A 20,267-nucleotide genomic window follows, 5' to 3' on the forward strand; every position below is an offset into this window, starting at 1 on the left:
ACACACACACACACACACACACACACACACACACACACACACACACACACACACACACACACACACACACACACACACACACACACAAAAGACGAGATAACTGTAGAAATGCTAAAAAATGGTGGGAAAACAACTAGAGACTTTTTGTACATACTTATGAATAAAATTTTAATGACAAAACAAATACCCAACACTTGGAACGAAGCAGTAACAATGTTACTATTTAAGAAAGGAGATAAAAGGATCTAAAGAATTACAGACCCATAACTTTACTAAATGTGATGTACAAACTATTAACTAAGATATTAACAAACAGATTAACAACTAAATTAGATGGATACCAGGCAAGAGAACAAGCCAGGTTTAGAAAAAACTTCGGTACAAGTGACCACCTTTTAACGATGAAGATATTAATCGAAAAAGCTAACGAATATCATATCCTACTGTACATGGCATTTATTGACTTCAAAAAAGCATTTGATAGTGTGGAACACTGGGCAGTAAAGAATTCACTACAAAACAGCAGAATAGACTACAGATATACCGACTTCATTACAAATATAATATATCGTCGCCTTAATACTATAACTTGATAACTCGAAATTAGTAGTTTTGAGATAAACGAGTTTAAAGATTTTAAAGATATTTGTGCTGCTACCATGATGTTGGTAAATACGGAATTCACTCTGCGGCTCTAAAATACTGTTGCTTAACTTTTTGGCAACTGATCTATTTAGGAATATGGTGTAAATTTGTTTTCCAATATGGAAAAAAACATGAAAAATTAAAGTTATCAACTTTTAGCACTACCATAATGTTAACATTTGGTAATGTCGCATGTTGTGCTAAGTCGCATATAAGTGAACTTTTTAACACAACTAATATTTTAAACATTATTTTGTTGAAAATTAGCCCTCTGCCATGGGGGTTGCCAGATCTGCTAACAATTCTCGAATTCTTGCATTAAAATGAACCGAATAAACAGATAGCAATTATGTGGTAAGTTCAATGGTTTCAGAGAAACACTTGCTAAAACCAGATAACTCGAGTTATCTAGTTATAGCATTCAGTGTATGTCGTATTCACGATTATTTCGATTAAATAATAGCTTGATAACTTATCTTGTCAAGTTTTAGCACTGAATATTAGTGGCATTTGAGTTTTATCAACTTTCGTAAATCATAAATAAATACTTAACCCGTTTGAAGTGAGCTATCAAGTTTTTACACAATATGGAGGCAAATAAAATACATCTTGTGAACTAGTTATCTCAAAAACGTCAATTTTGGAGTTATCAAGTTATAGTACTAAGGCGACGATATAATAAGGCAACAACAACTAATAAGCTAATGAAACAAACGGAGCCTATTAAAATAAACCGAGGAGTAAGACAAGGAGATACCATCTCGCCCAAGTTATTCAACCAAGCTCTAGAAGATGTGGTCAAACAACTATACTAGGATAGCTTGGGTATAAACATAAACGGGCAATATCTGAATCACTTACGATATGCTGATGATATTGTATTAATAACAGAAACAAGTGAAGAACTACAAAGAATGATGGAAGAACTAGACAGACAATCGACAAAGATAGGACTGAAGATGAATTACAGTAAAACAGAAACCATGACCAATCAACAAGAAGAACTAATAATTACAGTGGCACAAACAAGAATAGAACAAGTAAAAGAGTACATATATCTAGGACAAATCACTAGAATATATAAAGAAAATCAGACCGAAGAAATAAAGAGAAAAATAAGATTGGCCTGGGCATAATTCGGAAAATTGTCTTATATTCTAAAAAACAGAAAATACCCGCAATATCTAAAAACAAGAGTCTTCAATCAATGTATACTCCCTGTTCTAATATATGGCTCTCAGACATGGACGTTTACAAAAGAAAATATAGAAAAAATAGCAAAAACAGAAAGATCCATGGAAAGACAAATACTGAACATGAAGCTATCAGACAGGAAAAGAAACGAATGGATCCGTAACAAAACTAAAGTTAAAGATGTCTCAACTCAAGTAGCAAAGCTTAAATGGAAGTTCGCCGGACACACCCTACGGCAGAAGGATGAAAGCTGGACTAAGACGATTATATATTGGAGACCGTGGAACCACAAATGAAAAAGTGGAAGGCCACAAATGCGATGGTCAGATGACCTGAAGAAGCACACTGGGTCAAAATGGATGCAAATTGCCCAAGATAGAGAGGCATGGAAGAAGGAAGAGGAGGCCTATATCCAAGGATGGATGTTTAGTTTAGGGCTGATTAGAGATCTTGGCGTTACACCTAGATGCACAGAGCGGGCGATACATTGCCTGGTCTACCATCTATTATTAATATGACTGGAATACTTTGTACGAAAACCTGGCCTGTTAGTTGCTGTTTTTTTATAAAATTAATCTCGTGTACTAGTGTATTAAATAATCATCAAGCACCTGTCGTCAATTCTTCGTATTACTTTCCTACAATTGATCTTGAAACACATTCAGTAATGAGCAGATATTTATAAATCGGATGCAGACGAAAAAATTAAAATAATTTTAGCTAATGCGCGCTGCTTGTGCCAAATTTCGTTAGGTAAGGGCTCAAAGTAAGATACAAGCCGGTTGGCTGTCTAACTAGGAATAATATGCGTCAGATCCCTACTGTGTTTTATATGTTTTAACAGTAAAGTTGTAATGTTTTTTGAGTTGTTTTTAATTTGTGCGTTGCCTTATGTTTTAAGTGAAGATGTTCCTATAGGTAAGAAGAAAAACTCTATAACTATAGTTCATAATTTTTAACAATAGGAAGTCTTTTCTTCCGCAAATTATCATTTAGTCCTTGTTTGCTACTAACACATTGTAGTTTCTTTTAGCACTATAACATTAATTATTTTCTTCCTCATTCCTTGTCAAGATGCGACGACACTCTAAAACAGGGGTGGGCAAATACTTTTAAGCGCGGGCCAAAATGAAATTTCAAATTGTCTTCCCGGCCAGAGGACTATACCGTGTTACCGTGTACCGCGTTTTTGGTGGAGTTTTTTTCTGCCCAAGAAACGTTTTTGGCAAAAATACTATAAATATCATTGTAAAGCATTTAGACAAAGAAATTTGATTGTTAATAATAGATAGTTGTCTTACTTGGGTGTACATGCGAACAATTTGTACCCAGTAAAAAATATGTCACGTAATTTTTAAATAAATATGGTCAATCAAATTATTTAGTCATAACAAAAATCCAGATAAAAAATGGAGACATTGAACAAGTGCACAAAATTAAATACTTAGGAGTCTGGATTACGGAGATTCCAAAATCAGAGATTCGTTTATGAATAGAGCAATTAAGAGCAGTCTTTTTGAATATGAGGAAACTTTTGACTAACCAAAGACTCAATCTACAAATCCGATATCAGATGGTAAAATGTTATATCCACTCTATTCTTTTTTATGGTGCCTAAGCTTGCCCTGTTAATGTTGACTAAATGAGAAAGCTGGTAGATTTTGAGATGCTTTAGGAGAATTTTGAAAATACCATTGACCGATAATATTGCGAACGAAATGGTGTTGCACAGAATGGGAAGAGAACTTTTGACTATCATAAAAGGAGACAGACAACATATTAATTTGGAGCACATACTACTTAGTACGAGTTGGTGCAGCTGATTATTGCACTATATTTAAGAAAATCAGTACTTTTCAATTATTCTCGTCGTGTTTGTAATGAGGGGAAAATGATTTATGCCCGGTTGCGCCAACAGATCTTAGGCTTAAGTCGAGAATATCATAAGAATTAATATAATATAATTATAATATATTACAATAAGAATACCATAATATAATAACAGATATAACTGATAATAAGGTAATAATCGTGGAAATGTGGGCAATAGAAAAAGCTACAAATAACTGTAGAATAGATTCCAGATACAGAATGCTCCTACATAATATATTATAAGAAAGCAACAATGACAGTACAATTGGAAGTGGAAGAAACCACAAAACCCATACCAATTAACAGAGGAGTGCGACAGGGAGATGTTATTTCTCCTAAACTATTTACATTAGCACTGATGTTTTCAAAACAATGGAATGGACAGACATGGGAATAAACATAAATGGAAAGAAACTAAACCACCTAAGATATGCAGATGATGTAGTAGTCATAGAATCAAGTTTTGAAGAACTACAAACCATGCTAACCAAACTAGCAAATGAATCCGAACAAATAGGTCTAAAAATGAATTTTGCCAAAACAAAAACAATGACAAACACACATAATAGAAACGTAATACGAAACGACACCAAAATAGAAGCGGTTAATGATTATATATATTTGGGACAGATGATAAAAATAAATAAGGAAAACCAAACAGCGGAGGTAAAAAGAAGGGTCAGATTAGCCTGGGCAGGATTTGGAAAATTAAAATTGGTCCTAAAGAATAAAAAAATACAACAATACTTAAAAACAAGAGTGATTGACCAGAGACACACACACACACACACACACACACACACACACACACACACACACACACACACACACACACACACACAAACACACACACACACACACACACACACACACACACACACACACACACACACACACACACACACACACACACACACACACACACACACACACACACACACACACACACACACACACACACACACACACACACACACACACACACACACACACACACACACACACACACACACACACACACACACACACACACACACACACACACACACACACACACACACACACACACACACACACACACACACACACACACACACACACACACACACACACACACACACACACACACACACACACACACACACACACACACACACACACACACACACACACACACACACACACACACACACACACACACACACACACACACACACACACACACACACACACACACACACACACACACACACACACACACACACACACACACACACACACACACACACACACACACACACACACACACACACACACACACACACACACACACACACACACACACACACACACACACACACACACACACACACACACACACACACACACACACACACACACACACACACACACACACACACACACACACACACACACACACACACACACACACACACACACACACACACACACACACACACACACACACACACACACACACACACACACACACACACACACACACACACACACACACACACACACACACACACACACACACACACACACACACACACACACACACACACACACACACACACACACACACACACACACACACACACACACACACACACACACACACACACACACACACACACACACACACACACACACACACACACACACACACACACACACACACACACACACACACACACACACACACACACACACACACACACACACACACACACACACACACACACACACACACACACACACACACACACACACACACACACACACACACACACACACACACACACACACACACACACACACACACACACACACACACACACACACACACACACACACACACACACACACACACACACACACACACACACACACACACACACACACACACACACACAAAGACGAGATAACTGTAGAAATGCTAAAAAATGGTGGGAAAACAACTAGAGACTTTTTGTACATACATATGAATAAAATTTTAATGACAAAACAAATACCCAACACTTGGAACGAAGCAGTAACAATGTTTTTTTTTTTTTTTTTTTTTTTTTTTTTTTTATTGAAAATTTACCGCATCCACCAAGAGGTGATTAGCGGGAATACAGTGTAGGAGTACAGTTCCAATAACTTACAATCTATAATATAATTCTATGAGTTTTAAATAATTATCGATATTATTATCTATAATTACAGTATGTATCTTAAATTAAGAATACAGTGTAGGTATAACTTCCAGTAATTTAGATTCTATAATATAGCCCTATACATTTTAAATAGTTTGCGATATTGTCATAGTAACCATCTGTGCCTAAAAGTTTGTTGATGTTGTTAGGAATATTGAATCTATTCGTTCATTTGCAAAAAGTGGACAGTCAATTAAAAAATGTTTTACATTATTTATTTCGTCACAAATTTCACATTTAGGGGGATCGTCTCTTGTAAACAGGTGAGAGTGCGTGTATCTTGTGTGACCTATACGCAGACGTGTGATAACAGTTTGAAGTTTTCGGGCTCGTATTCTCGATAGCCGCGGGTAAACATTATCCTTGATTGTTCTTAAAGATGTCTGTGAATATTTCCATTCTTGGTTCCATTTACACGTGATTAGATTTCTAAAGTACGATTTTATGTCACTCGCGAGATTTCGACACTCCGTTACCTCTGTTTCGACACTTTCCGACACTTTACGGGCGCACTGATCTGCTGCTTCGTTTCCATCGATACCAATATGAGATTGGATCCATATGAAGGTAATGCGTCTGGAATTTTCTTGAGCCTCTTCTAGTTCAGATTTTACCATTTTCTCTAGGGGGTTTTTAGGATACACATGATTTAAAGTTTGTAAAGTACCGAGTGAATCACTTAGAATCAAGCATTTTGGTATTTTGTTTTTTTTGACATGTTCAAGGGCTTTGAGTATTGCATAAAGTTCAGCAGAAAAAATACTGAAATATTTGGGAAGTCTAAAATGATATTGGTTGTTAGGGGTTACATATGCAGCACCTACTCCTGTATTACATTTTGATGCATCTGTGTATATCTTGTAGCAATTATCTCCATGTTTGGCTATGATTGAATTAAGGTTATTTTTAAAAACAGCTGGATTTGTTGAGTGCTTACTAAATGCAGTAAGATTATAATTTATTTGGGGGGTATCAGTTTTCCAAGGAGGGGGATGGTCCAAATTTATTAGGAATATATCTGGAAAGTTTACTTCTAAATATCTTAGATAAAATCGAATTCTCTCATAGAAAGGTTTGTGTGAAATATGTCTATTTTGAGACGTATATTTATTATTGAATGTATTATCAAAAAGAGGTCTGTTTGGATTTGAAGCTATAGAAGTTGCATGAGTTAATGTTAAATAAATGCGACGGTGGAATAAAGAAGGTTCTCCGGTTTCACTATATAAACTCTCTACCGGCGTCGATCTAAATGCTCCCGAGGAAAGTCTTAATGCTGCATTGTGTATACTATCTAAGGGTTTTAGTGTTGTTTCGGACGCAGATATGTACGCAATGGAGCCATAGTCTATTTTAGATCTAATTAAGGCTTTATATAGGCTAATTAGGGTATCATAATCAGAGCCCCAGTCCCTGTTGGATAATGTTCTTAATAAATTTAATCTTTTATTGCAAGATGCGACTAGTTGATTTATATGTTTTTTCCAAGTCAGTTTTTGATCCAACCACATTCCCATAAATTTTACGTCTGTTTTAAACATGATAGTTGAGTTATAAAATTTCAGTATTGGTGTGCTGAAAGCGTGTTTATTGGTGAATACCATGCCCACTGTTTTGGAAACCGAAAATTTAAATCCCGTGCCATGGGACCATTCTTCTAGTTGGTGTAGAAAATTTTGTAATGATTTCGACATTAGAGAGGGGTTTTTGCCTTTGATGTAAACTACTAAATCATCTGCATAAATGCGAGCTTTCAGAGGTTTTTGCAAATTTTTAATTATATCATTTATAGCGATTAAGAATAGTGTTGGGCTAATTACTGATCCTTGAGGAGTCCCATTTTCTTCAATATATTCCTCTGAATATGAATTTTGAACCCTTACTCGAAATGTTCTGTACCGTAAAAAGTTTTTAATAAATTCTAGACAATTACCTCGGATATTCCATGAGTGCAGTCTTTTCAAAATATTATACCTCCAGCACGTGTTGAATGCTTTCTTTAAATCAAAAAATATTGCTATACAATGTTGTCGAATTGCTAGAGTTTCCTGAATATCGCTTCTAAGTCTAGAATATTATCTATGCCTGATCGGTTTTGTCTAAAACCATTTTGTTCAGGTATCAGTAGATTTGACTTTTCAAGTGTCCATGTGAGCCGTGCATTGACAATTTTTTCTAGTAATTTTCCCATAGAGCATGTCAAGCTTATAGGCCTGTAGGACTCGGGAGATAGACGGGGACTTTGAGGTTTAAGAAATGGAAGCACAATAGCCTTAGTCCAAAGTGTGGGGTACTGGTGTTGCTGCCATATGATGTTGAATATCTGTAGCATTACGATTATGGCTGAATTTGGAAGCTGTTTCAGAAAAATAGATGGTATATCATCTGGGCCAGGACTAGAATCCTTCAAATTTATAAGTGAGTCATTTAGTTCATGAAATGTTAGCGGGAGATTTAGAGGATTGTGGCTAATTTCGTATGGAAATGTATTATAATTTTCGAGTTGTATTTTGTTTTCAAGAAAAGTGGGGTCGAAGATTTCATTGGAAGATATTTTTTTATAATTCAGTGCCAATATATTGGAAATTTCTGTTGGTGATGTAATGATTTGGTTATTTACTTTCAGACTGGATATTGAGGGTGATTGGTGGAAACCGGAAATTTTGCGTATTTTTTTCCAAACTTCACTTATTGGCGTAGAACTGTTTATATTGGAAACATATTTCATCCAACTGGCTTTTTTGGCCTGTTTAATTAATAGTTGAGTTTTGGACTTAAGTCTTTTGTACTCTATTTTGTTCTCTATATTTTTATGTTTTTTGTACCTGTTGAAAGCTTTTTTACTTGCCCGGATTGCTTCGCTACAGTCACGATTCCACCATGGTACGGGTAAATGCTTTTTTGGCGCTTTAGTTTTACCTATAAACTGTTCTGCACTTTGTATAATGATATTATTGAAGTCATCTAGAGTACTATTGACGTTACTTTTTACAATAAAGTTCTGCATAGCTTTATCGATGTAGTTTTTAAATTCTGTCCAGTTTGCCGACTCTGTTTTCCATTTGGGTAGAAACTCATAAGGCGATTGTTGCCTAGAGAGATTTCTTATAAGAATGGGATGATGGTCGCTACTATATGTGTGTGATAAGACTTCCCATAAGAGCTGAGGTGACAACGCTGGGTCACAAAGACTTAGGTCAATTGCGGATGAATCTCCAGTCTGAATATTAAAACGTGTAGGAGTCCCATTATTGAGTAAGTTAAGCTGTAAGTCAGACATTAACTTTTCCAGTAATTTACCTCTGGTATCAGTACGTACAGACCCCCAAATGCTATTGTGAGCATTGAAGTCACCAAGTATGATACGAGGAGTTGGAATTTGTTCGATAAGGTTATTTATATCGTCAAAAGTTAATATTGTACTTGATGGTAGGTAAATGTTACAAATGTAGAGTGTAGAGGGTGCTGAAAGTTTTATTACTACTGCTTCGAGGTTGGTTTTTACAGGAAATAGGCTTGCTACGTATGATTTTTTTACCAAAGTGGCAACCCCACCAGAAGAATAATTACTATTACTTTTTCTGTCATTTCTAAAACAATTGAACTGCTTAGAATTGTAACTTGTGTTTGGACTAAGGTTAGTTTCTTGTAGGCAAATTATTTCTGGACAGTATTCTGATTGGATGATTTGAAGCATGGGTAAACGATGGAACAGTCCATCAATATTCCACTGTAATATAGAGTTGAAAATTAGGCATCGGAGGAAGATAATTCACTGTCAGTGATATCTTTACCTAGATAGTGATTCAATTTATTTTTAAGTCGGGTGAAGCGATGTTTCGTAGTTTTGTCTGATAGGTATGGGTAAGATATGGTTAATAGGTTTATTAAACCGGGGAGATCGGTTGTGTATTCCTGGATAATTTCTATAGGTGAATTGTTACCTTGGGTATTTTCAATTAGCATTATTAGCTGATCATAGTTTAATGGGAGTGTTGTGGAATTTTTATTCATGAAAAATTTAAGTGCGTCAGGAGTAGGTGCTGTGCGTTTAGGTTTTTTGGGCTTTTGGATGTTGGTTTTACGTGGTGTTTGAGGGAGAGCAAACGTTGGATTATTAGTATTCAGATTTTCGATGGGAGGGGATAACGTTTCGTCAATACTTCTTTTCACAGATGTACTGGATGATTCTCCTATGATTCCGAGTGAAGCTTGTTGATCCATTACTTCAGAGGTTTTTTCACATGGATTTTTAGTGGGAATGTTCTCTTCGGTGGGAATTATTTTGCTCGCTTCAGAAGTTGGCAGTAGGGTTTGAGGAGTAGAAGAAATTGAAGAAGGTTTTTGAATATTTATGTTGTTTGGATCACCGTCTTCAGCTTGATGTGATTCAGTATGGGAGAAAAGTTGTGTGTTCTGTTGCTGTGGCGTAGATTCGGTGGTGGTGGATAGGTCATAAGAGATAGTAGAGTTTTGAGATAACACATTGTCTGTCACAAGTTGTGTATGCTGTTGCTGTGGCGTTGATTCGGTAGTGGGAGTTGGGTCATGAGAAAGAGTAGAATTTTGTGATAACACATTGTCAGATGAAGTATTGGGGCAATTTGACGCAACGTGTCCAGCCTGTTTGCATACGAAACATTCCATCTTGTCCGTTGAAAGAAAAATTCTATTATCATTGCCTTCAAATGAAATTAATAAGGAGGTGTGAAGCTCGAAATTATCAGAGGGTGAAAAGACATACACTTGGCGGCGGAAACTGAGGATGTGGGAATATTCATCACCTGGAATTCCTGCTCTAAGGAAAGACACTGGGGAGGCTATTTGAAGACCAAGACTCTTGATTGCATTTTCTGCAAGTTGGTGGGGAATATAAGGAGAGATATTCGAGATTAATATTCTTTTTGTCGGGGAGACAAGTTTCCTAATACTTAAAATTAGGGATCCGATTTGGATAGTTGGGTGGGACTTCAGAAGTTGATCAACGAGATTTGGGTTGGCTAGATATATGCAGATTCTATTATTGGAGATTCTGGAAGCAAAGGAAATATTTTTTGGTCCGATGACATCACCAATAGCTTTAACGTAATCTAGAAGTTTAAGGTTTTCTTCTGCGTGAAGGACTATGGCTTGCTCTTTTTTGGGTAGGGATGGTGGTTTCGGCGAAGATTTTGCAGCGTTTACGTACGAAATTGATGTAGTAGCTTGAGTATTTGTAGCACTTTGAAGGGCCATGGTTGAGGTAGAAACTGTAGGATTACTGTGTATGTTTGTACTTGTCATGCAGATACAGACAATAGCTTCGTGTTATATTTTTTCTTTAAATGGTTCTGGTATCAGAATTGCATTCAAAGCCATTATGCTGGATGGTCAGCAAGAACCAGCAAACTGGTGAAACCAGCCGCTGGTATGCACTTTTTATAAATTAAATACAATTTATAATGGTTTAATAATATAAAGAAAGCAATACGTACAAATTTTGTCCAGAAATCACTTTTTAAAATACACTATTAAATCGAAATCAAATACACTAATTACTACTGATAAGGTAAACTAGATTTTAATTATACTTGGCACAGGTCTTACTCGTATGAATGCTACAACAAGACTCAGTAACAATGTTACTATTTAAGAAAGGAGATAAAAGGATCTAAAGAATTACAGACACATAACTTTACTAAATGTGATGTACAAACTATTAACTAAGATATTAACAAACAGATTAACAACTAAATTAGATGGATACCAGGCAAGAGAACAAGCCAGGTTTAGAAAAAACTTCGGTACAAGTGACCACCTTTTAACGATGAAGATATTAATCGAAAAAGCTAACGAATATCATATCCTACTGTACATGGCGTTTATTGACTTCAAAAAAGCATTTGATAGTGTGGAACACTGGGCAGTAAAGAATTCACTACAAAACAGCAGAATAGACTACAGATATACCGACTTCATTACAAATATAATATATAATAAGGCAACAACAACTAATAAAACATATTTTGTTCCGAATCAGAAACGTCTTAATTTTAGAAAATATAACGTAAATAAATTTAATAAACTTTTAACCGAAATGGACTGGAGTCATTTAAAACATTTTTCAGATGTAGATTCTGCTGTAGATTCGTTTAGTTTGTCTCTCCAAGAAATTATAAATAAATGTGTTCCACTTAGTTCAACTAGATCTCAAAAATATCCAGCATGGTTTACATCTGAAATAATCGCCAAAGTTAAACGTAAACATCATTATCTGAGAATGTATAGACGAAGTAAATATTGTTTTTACCTCCAACGAGCTAAAGATCTCAGGAGAACTATTAAATTAGAAATACAACTAGAATATAAAAAATTTATTGAAAGATCCCAAAATTCTTTTAAGTCAGATGCGAGACAATTTTGGAACTTTGTTAATGCCAAAAATAATAAATCACGGATACCTGGTCTGATGAAATACGGTAGTGATAAGTTTACCACGAGTCAAGATATAGTAAACGCATTTGCAAACTTTTTTAAGAGTGTTTATATTTCTGATAGTAATAGCTCTCCTTCTGTTACATCTTATTTTAATTATAATCCAAGTTCTTACTTTAATATCGGTAAAATTACCAGTAACGATATTATAGAAGGTGCAAAGAAATTAAAAAATAAATTTTCCTGCGGTCCTGATAATTTTCCTGTTTCGATACTTAAATGTCACGTCGAGTCATTCATAGAACCACTTGTTGTAATTTTTAACCTCATTCTTAAGACAACAACATTTCCAGCTGCGTGGAAAAATACAAGAGTTTGTCCTATTTTTAAATCAGGTTCAAACTCTGATATATCTAACTATCGACCTATCGCTCTTATATCAGCATTCTCTAAATTGTTCGAAATTATCTTGACAGATTACTTGTATGCTCATGTGCGTTGTTTGATTACCAGCAGTCAACATGGTTTTGTGAAAGCTCGGAGTACGGCAACAAATCTTTGTATATTTACAGAATATGTTTCGTCAGCTTTAGATTCAAGACAACAGGTGGACGTCATATACACTGATTTCAGTAAAGCATTTGACCGAGTCTCACACAATAAATTGCTAACAAAATTAGATCAGTTTGGAATTTCCAATAACTTTCAAATATTACTGAAATCATATTTAACTGATAGGAGTTTGTTCGTAGAATATCAAGGCTTTCGATCTTTTCGTTTTGTTGCCACGTCTGGAGTACCTCAGGGGTCAAATCTGGGTCCCTTATTATTTCTCCTTTTTGTTAATGATATCTGCTCCATCGTAGACTCTGAAACACTGTTGTACGCGGACGATATGAAAATATTTCGCAAAATTAACCATATTTCCGACTGCGTTAAACTTCAACAGGATATCTCTGCCATTAATGAATGGTGTTTCGATAATCAACTATCCTTAAATATAAAGAAATGTAAAGTAATGTCCTATACCCGAAAGATCAATAACATACATTTCGATTATAAGGTCAACAACATTTTACTGTCTTCTACCTCAGAGTTTAAAGATCTTGGTGTTATATTTGACAGTAAATTAACATTCTCAACTCATATTAATACCGTGGTCTCTAAAGCAACCAAATCTTTAGGATATATTACTAGAAGCTGCAGAGATGTAACGTCTGTGGAAGCTTTGCGTAGTTTATATTTTGGACTAGTTAGTAGTAAACTTAATTACTGCAGCGTGGTATGGAATCATAATCATGCAGAACTTGTCTCTAATCTTGAATCTGTTCAAAAAAGATTCTTAAGATATTGTTACCTCAAAAAATATAACAGATATCCGGTTAGAGGCTATAGCTATAATTTACTCCTTTCTGAGTTTGGATTCCATTCACTGCGTAAGCAGCGTGAAATAAACGGCCTAATATTCATCTTCAAAATTGTCAATTGCCTAATTAATAGCGATGTTTTGCTTAGCCTTGTAGACTTTAATGTACCACGAGCTGTGTCACGTTCAGGTGTAACTTTTCATATTTCGGTGCCTAATTCGCAACATAATTTCTATTGTCCGATAAAAAGTATGTGCAGAAGTGTCAATAACTTAAGATCTGTGGACATTTTTTTTCTTAGTTTTAACATCTTTAAACGCGAAATACGCAATAGCTTATCGAATTGATGCCATGTTATTTTTCTTTATTAAGGTCTTTGTTTATTATTGTGTATGTGTATTCACAACAGAAACATTTTTGGTTATTCTTTATTTTATTTTATATTTTGTCATCAAGTGTTCAGTCAATGTATGTAGTTTTCTTATGTACACCTTTATGGGTTTATACCTGGTGGATGTATATTTCAATAAATAAATAAATAAATAAATAAATAAATAAAATAAGCTAATGAAACAAACGGAGCCTATTAAAATAAACCGAGGAGTAAGACAAGGAGATACCATCTCGCCCAAGTTATTCAACCAAGCTCTAGAAGATGTGGTCAAACAACTATACTAGGATAGCTTGGGTATAAACATAAACGGGCAATATCTGAATCACTTACGATATGCTGATGATATTGTATTAATAACAGAAACAAGTGAAGAACTACAAAGAATGATGGAAGAACTAGACAGAGAATCGACAAAGATAGGACTGAAGATGAATTACAGTAAAACAGAAACCATGACCAATCAACAAGAAGAACTAATAATTACAGTGGCACAAACAAGAATAGAACAAGTAAAAGAGTACATATATCTAGGACAAATCATTAGAATATATAAAGAAAATCAGACCGAAGAAATAAAGAGAAAAATAAGATTGGCCTGGGCATAATTCGGAAAATTGTCTTATATTCTAAAAAACAGAAAATACCCGCAATATCTAAAAACAAGAGTCTTCAATCAATGTATACTCCCTGTTCTAATATATGGCTCTCAGACATGGACGTTTACAAAAGAAAATATAGAAAAAATAGCAAAAACAGAAAGATCCATGGAAAGACAAATACTGAACATGAAGCTATCAGACAGGAAAAGAAACGAATGGATCCGTAACAAAACTAAAGTTAAAGATATCTCAACTCAAGTAGCAAAGCTTAAATGGAAGTTCGCCGGACACACCCTACGGCAGAAGGATGAAAGCTGGACTAAGACGATTATATATTGGAGACCGTGGAACCACAAATGAAAAAGTGGAAGGCCACAAATGCGATGGTCAGATGACCTGAAGAAGCACACTGGGTCAAAATGGATGCAAATTGCCCAAGATAGAGAGGCATGGAAGAAGGAAGAGGAGGCCTATATCCAAGGATGGATGTTTAGTTTAGGGCTGATTAGAGATCTTGGCGTTACACCTAGATGCACAGAGCGGGCGATACATTGCCTGGTCTACCATCTATTATTTATATGACTGGAATACTTTGTACGAAAACCTGGCCTGTTAGTTGCTGTTTTTTTATAAAATTAATCTCGTGTACTAGTGTATTAAATAATCATCAAGCACCTGTCGTCAATTCTTCGTATTACTTTCCTACAATTGATCTTGAAACACATTCAGTAATGAGCAGATATTTATAAATCGGATGCAGACGAAAAAATTAAAATAATTTTAGCTAATACGCGCTGCTTGTGCCAAATTTCGTTAGGTAAGGGCTCAAAGTAAGATACAAGCCGGTTGGCTGTCTAACTAGGAATAATATGCGTCAGATCCCTACTGTGTTTTATATGTTTTAACAGTAAAGTTGTAATGTTTTTTGAGTTGTTTTTAATTTGTGCGTTGCCTTATGTTTTAAGTGAAGATGTTCCTATAGGTAAGAAGAAAAACTCTATTACTATAGTTCATAATTTTTAACAATAGGAAGTCTTTTCTTCCGCAAATTATCATTTAGTCCTTGTTTGCTACTAACACATTGTAGTTTCTTTTAGCACTATAACATTAATTATTTTCTTCCTCATTCCTTGTCAAGATGCGATGACACTCTAAAACAGGGGTGGGCAAATACTTTTAAGCGCGGGCCAAAATGAAATTTCAAATTGTCTTCCCGGCCAGAGGACTATACCGTGTTACCGTGTACCGCGTTTTTGGTGGAGTTTTTTTCTGCCCAAGAAACGTTTTTGGCAAAAATACTATAAATATCATCGTAAAGCATTTAGACAAAGAAATTTGATTGTTAATAATAGATAGTTGTCTTACTTGGGTGTACATGCGAACAATTTGTACCCAGTAAAAAATATGTCACGTAATTTTTAAATAAATATGGTCAATCACATTATTTAGTCATAACAAAAATCCAGATAAAAAATGGAGACATTGAACAGGTGCACAAAATTAAATACTTAGGAGTCTGGATTACGGAGATTCCAAAATCAGAGATTCGTTTATGAATAGAGCAATTAAGAGCAGTCTTTTTGAATATGAGGAAACTTTTGAATAACCAAAGACTCAATCTACAAATCCGATATCAGATGGTAAAATGTTATATCCACTCTATTCTTTTTTATGGTGCCTAAACTTGCCCTGTTAATGTTGACTAAATGAGAAAGCTGGTAGATTTTGAGATGCTTTAGGAGAATTTTGAAAATACCATTGACCGATAATATTGCGAACGAAATGGTGTTGCACAGAATGGGAAGAGAACTTTTGACTATCATAAAAGGAGACAGACAACATATTAATTTGGAGCACATACTACTTAGAAATGATAAGTACGAGTTGGTGCAGCTGATTATTGCACTATATTTAAGAAAATCAGTACTTTTCAATTATTCTCGTCGTGTTTGTAATGAGGGGAAAATGATTTATGCCCGGTTGCGCCAACAGATCTTAGGCTTAAGTCGAGAATATCATAAGAATTAATATAATATAATTATAATATATTACAATAAGAATACCATAATATAATAACAGATATAACTGATAATAAGGTAATAATCGTGGAAATGTGGGCAATAGAAAAAGCTACAAATAACTGTAGAATAGATTCCAGATACAGAATGCTCCTACATAATATATTATAAGAAAGCAACAATGACAGTACAATTGGAAGAAACCACAAAACCCATACCAATTAACAGAGGAGTGCGACAGGGAGATGTTATTTCTCCTAAACTATTTACATTAGCACTGATGTTTTCAAAACAATGGAATGGACAAACATGGGAATAAACATAAATGGAAAGAAACTAAACCACCTAAGATATGCAGATGATGTAGTAGTCATAGAATCAAGTTTTGAAGAACTACAAACCATGCTAACCAAACTAGCAAATGAATCCGAACAAATAGGTCTAAAAATGAATTTTGCCAAAACAAAAACAATGACAAACACACATAATAGAAACGTAATACGAAACGACACCAAAATAGAAGCGGTTAATGATTACATATATTTGGGACAGATGATAAAAATAAATAAGGAAAACCAAACAGCGGAGGTAAAAAGAAGGGTCAGATTAGCCTGGGCAGGATTTGGAAAATTACAAATTGGTCCTAAATAATAAAAAAATACAACAATACTTAAAAACAAGAGTGATTGACCAGAGCATACTCCCAATTCACACATACGCATGCCAAACATGGACCTTGACCAAGGCATACATGGATAAAATAATGAAGACACAAAGAGCTGTGGAGAGAGCAATGTTAGGAGTAAAATTGACAGACAAAATATTGAAAGCACAAAACAGAAGCGAATGGAGGAAACTGGGGGAAGCCTATGTTCAAAATTGGACGAATTAAAGGGCAAAAGAAGAAGGTAAGAATCTAAAATTATGGTGCAACGTAAGTGATACTCAAGGAGGCCCTATCTATAAGTAGAGCTTAGCTAAGCTGCAGCTTAAGATCTGTTGGTGCAACCAGGCATAAGTAATTTCTTATTAAAGGTTTCAGCAAATAAATTTAGTTTTGGCATAAATGGTTTGACGTTTGAGTGCATATTTAAAGCAAACTGGTTCTTTCCTTGTAGATTATTTAGTTCATTAAAATATTTTACGATAGGTATCTACAGAAAATGAGAAATCGTTTAGCCATGTCTCATTTTGCAATTCAGGAAAATTATGTAGTTTTTCTTTTATTGACAAGAAGACTATTTTATCAATCAAATTAATATTGAAACCTGTCCAAAACTTTATCGATGCTAAGCCATCTCACTTCAGTGTAATAAGGAATTTCGTAAAGTCACTTTCAATTTCTCTCAAAAATTCAACAAACTGTCCATGATATTAGGCAGGTCCCAGGATAAAATTCACAACTGTTGTCACAATGCAGTGTAAAAATTCTTCTTCTTGTAGTGCCTATCCGTTTCGGATGTTGGCGACCTTCATGGCAATCTGCACTTTGCACACTGCTGCTCTGAAAAGATTTGTAGTGGTTGTGTTGAACCACGTTCGTAGATTTTTCAGCCAGGAAATCCTTCGCCTTCCTGGTCCTCGCTTTCCCTCTACTTTTCCCTGCAAGACCAGTTGCAGCAGTCCATATCTCTCACTGTTCCTCATGATGTGACCGAGGTATTCGATTTTGGCTGTTTTTATTTTGATTAACAGCTCTTTTTCTTTTTTCATTCTCAGCAAAACACCCTCATTAGTAATGTGGTCGGTATAAGATATCTTCAGGATTCGATATAGTGTAAAAATAATACATATATATTATTCTGGCTGCAACTCTTTTACTTCTTCGCTCGTTCCTTTTAGTAAGCCCGCATTTTTCCCTGTTCAGCTAGGACAAAAATCCGTAGTAAAATGCTTACTATTTTGTTCCAAGTTAAATTTACTTTAACTGAACACTCTTCAACAGCGATAAAGAAGTCTTCACTGGTAGTTGTATCTTTAATAGGATGCACACTAACAACGTCCTTGCTAATTTCAAATTTCTTGTTAATGCCTCGAATGCATATTAATAATTGACTTTGTCACCAATATCACAGGACTCATCTAAAGAGAACAATATATATGTAAAATCAGCAATTTTTGTTTTTAGCTGGTCAAGTAAATTTCCTAAAATACTATTGTTCTTCTCGAAAGGCTTATATTTTCAAAAATATGTTTCTTTTGAGGACAACATATCTCCTAGTCTTCTACCATGCACTGCTTTACGAATTCTGCTTCATTAAACGGTTTATAGAACTTAGCAATTTTGTATGCAATAACATAACTTGCTTTTGTGGTAGATTTCCCGATATTACTTTGGTAAAAATATTTTGTTGTTGATTCAAGTTTTTCGCCAAGTTTTCTGCTGTCTTTTAAGTTCTTTTAAAGTAGGGATATGGTTAGAGCTGCTCGAAATTATAATACCTATGTTATTTATATATTTCATTATTTATATGAACACTATGAAAACTATTTCTATAGATTTCAACAAAATCACACAAGAGATTAAAAAAAATGCTTGCGGGATTTTCCAACGGGCCGCATAAAGTAAGCAAAAGGGCCGGATTTGGCAGGCCGGCTTTTGCCCACCCCTGCTCTAAAATATTGCTAGCTTGCTCTATCCAGTCTCCATTGGCTTCGATTCTGTTCCAGAAGGACTGCTTCATATTGGAATTTTTCCACCAGTCTTCATTTGGTCTACCCATCGTGTTGTAAATCTTACATTTAGTCTTCAGCCTTCCACCTTTTCGTATACTGCCATTATTTCTATGGTTCCAGTTATTCTGGAATGGGTGAAAGAACCCATTTCAGCCTGTTTTCTGCAGTACCATCTGTAGATTTCAAATTGTTAGTTAACTAATTCAAATAATATTCAGCTGAATTTATCAATTTTCTCTTTCTCTGTTACCCATTACAACCATAATCATAGGCAACCAACATTACTATTTTTACAACCTTTTTACAATATTACTAGTTTTCTGGTATTTTCCTTCCATTAGTTGTCTACATTCAAGTTTTTTCAGTTCTCTTTCTATTTCAAAACTAAATTAAACTTTCTTCTTCTTTATTAAACTGTCATCAATGATGTCTTTGATTTTACTATGAATAACATTTTTATTAACATAACAATAACAACAGTTCTTTCTGTAACAGAGAGTTATCTTTTAGACTTTTACAATAGAAACTAATTTCATTATAATTTAAATTCCACTTTAATACAGTTATTAACATCCATTCAGCTTAACTGATAATTTGAATTTAAATTCATAACTAAAAATTGACTACCTGTCTTATCATGTCACTTCAGTCCAGTGTTGCCAATCGGCGGATAATTTTCCGATTTGCGTACCTTTTTAAGAGTTGTCGTATCTTCTTCGTATCTTTAAATAAATCGGATATTTGCGGCTATTTTTCAGTGTATCTACCATCGACTAAAATTTCCTCATCCATATATTCCCAACACCAACAACACATTAATTTTGTTTGGTTCCACCCCAATTTTTATAAATAGCCTATACTGG

At 35.0% G+C, this 20,267-nt stretch overlaps 1 protein-coding gene across 3 annotated transcripts in view; it reads left to right on the forward strand.

Moving 5' to 3' along the window:
* Positions 1-2,595: 2,595 nt before the first annotated feature.
* Positions 2,596-20,267, forward strand: part of LOC114339209 (glutamate receptor ionotropic, kainate 1-like) — a 154,479-nt gene continuing 136,807 nt past the window's right edge. The window contains exon 1 of one of the 3 annotated variants that reach the window (XM_050645518.1): positions 2,596-2,757. In XM_050645518.1, the coding sequence (XP_050501475.1) occupies positions 2,694-2,757 (64 nt within the window). In that variant the 5' untranslated portion in view covers positions 2,596-2,693. Of the gene's footprint in view, positions 2,758-15,523; positions 15,693-20,267 lie in introns of those variants that run through there. The other 2 variants (XM_050645519.1, XM_050645517.1) reach the window with 2 other exon arrangements.

Source organism: Diabrotica virgifera, chromosome 3, assembly GCF_917563875.1.
Source record: "Diabrotica virgifera virgifera chromosome 3, PGI_DIABVI_V3a".
Lineage (NCBI taxonomy): Eukaryota > Metazoa > Arthropoda > Insecta > Coleoptera > Chrysomelidae > Diabrotica > Diabrotica virgifera.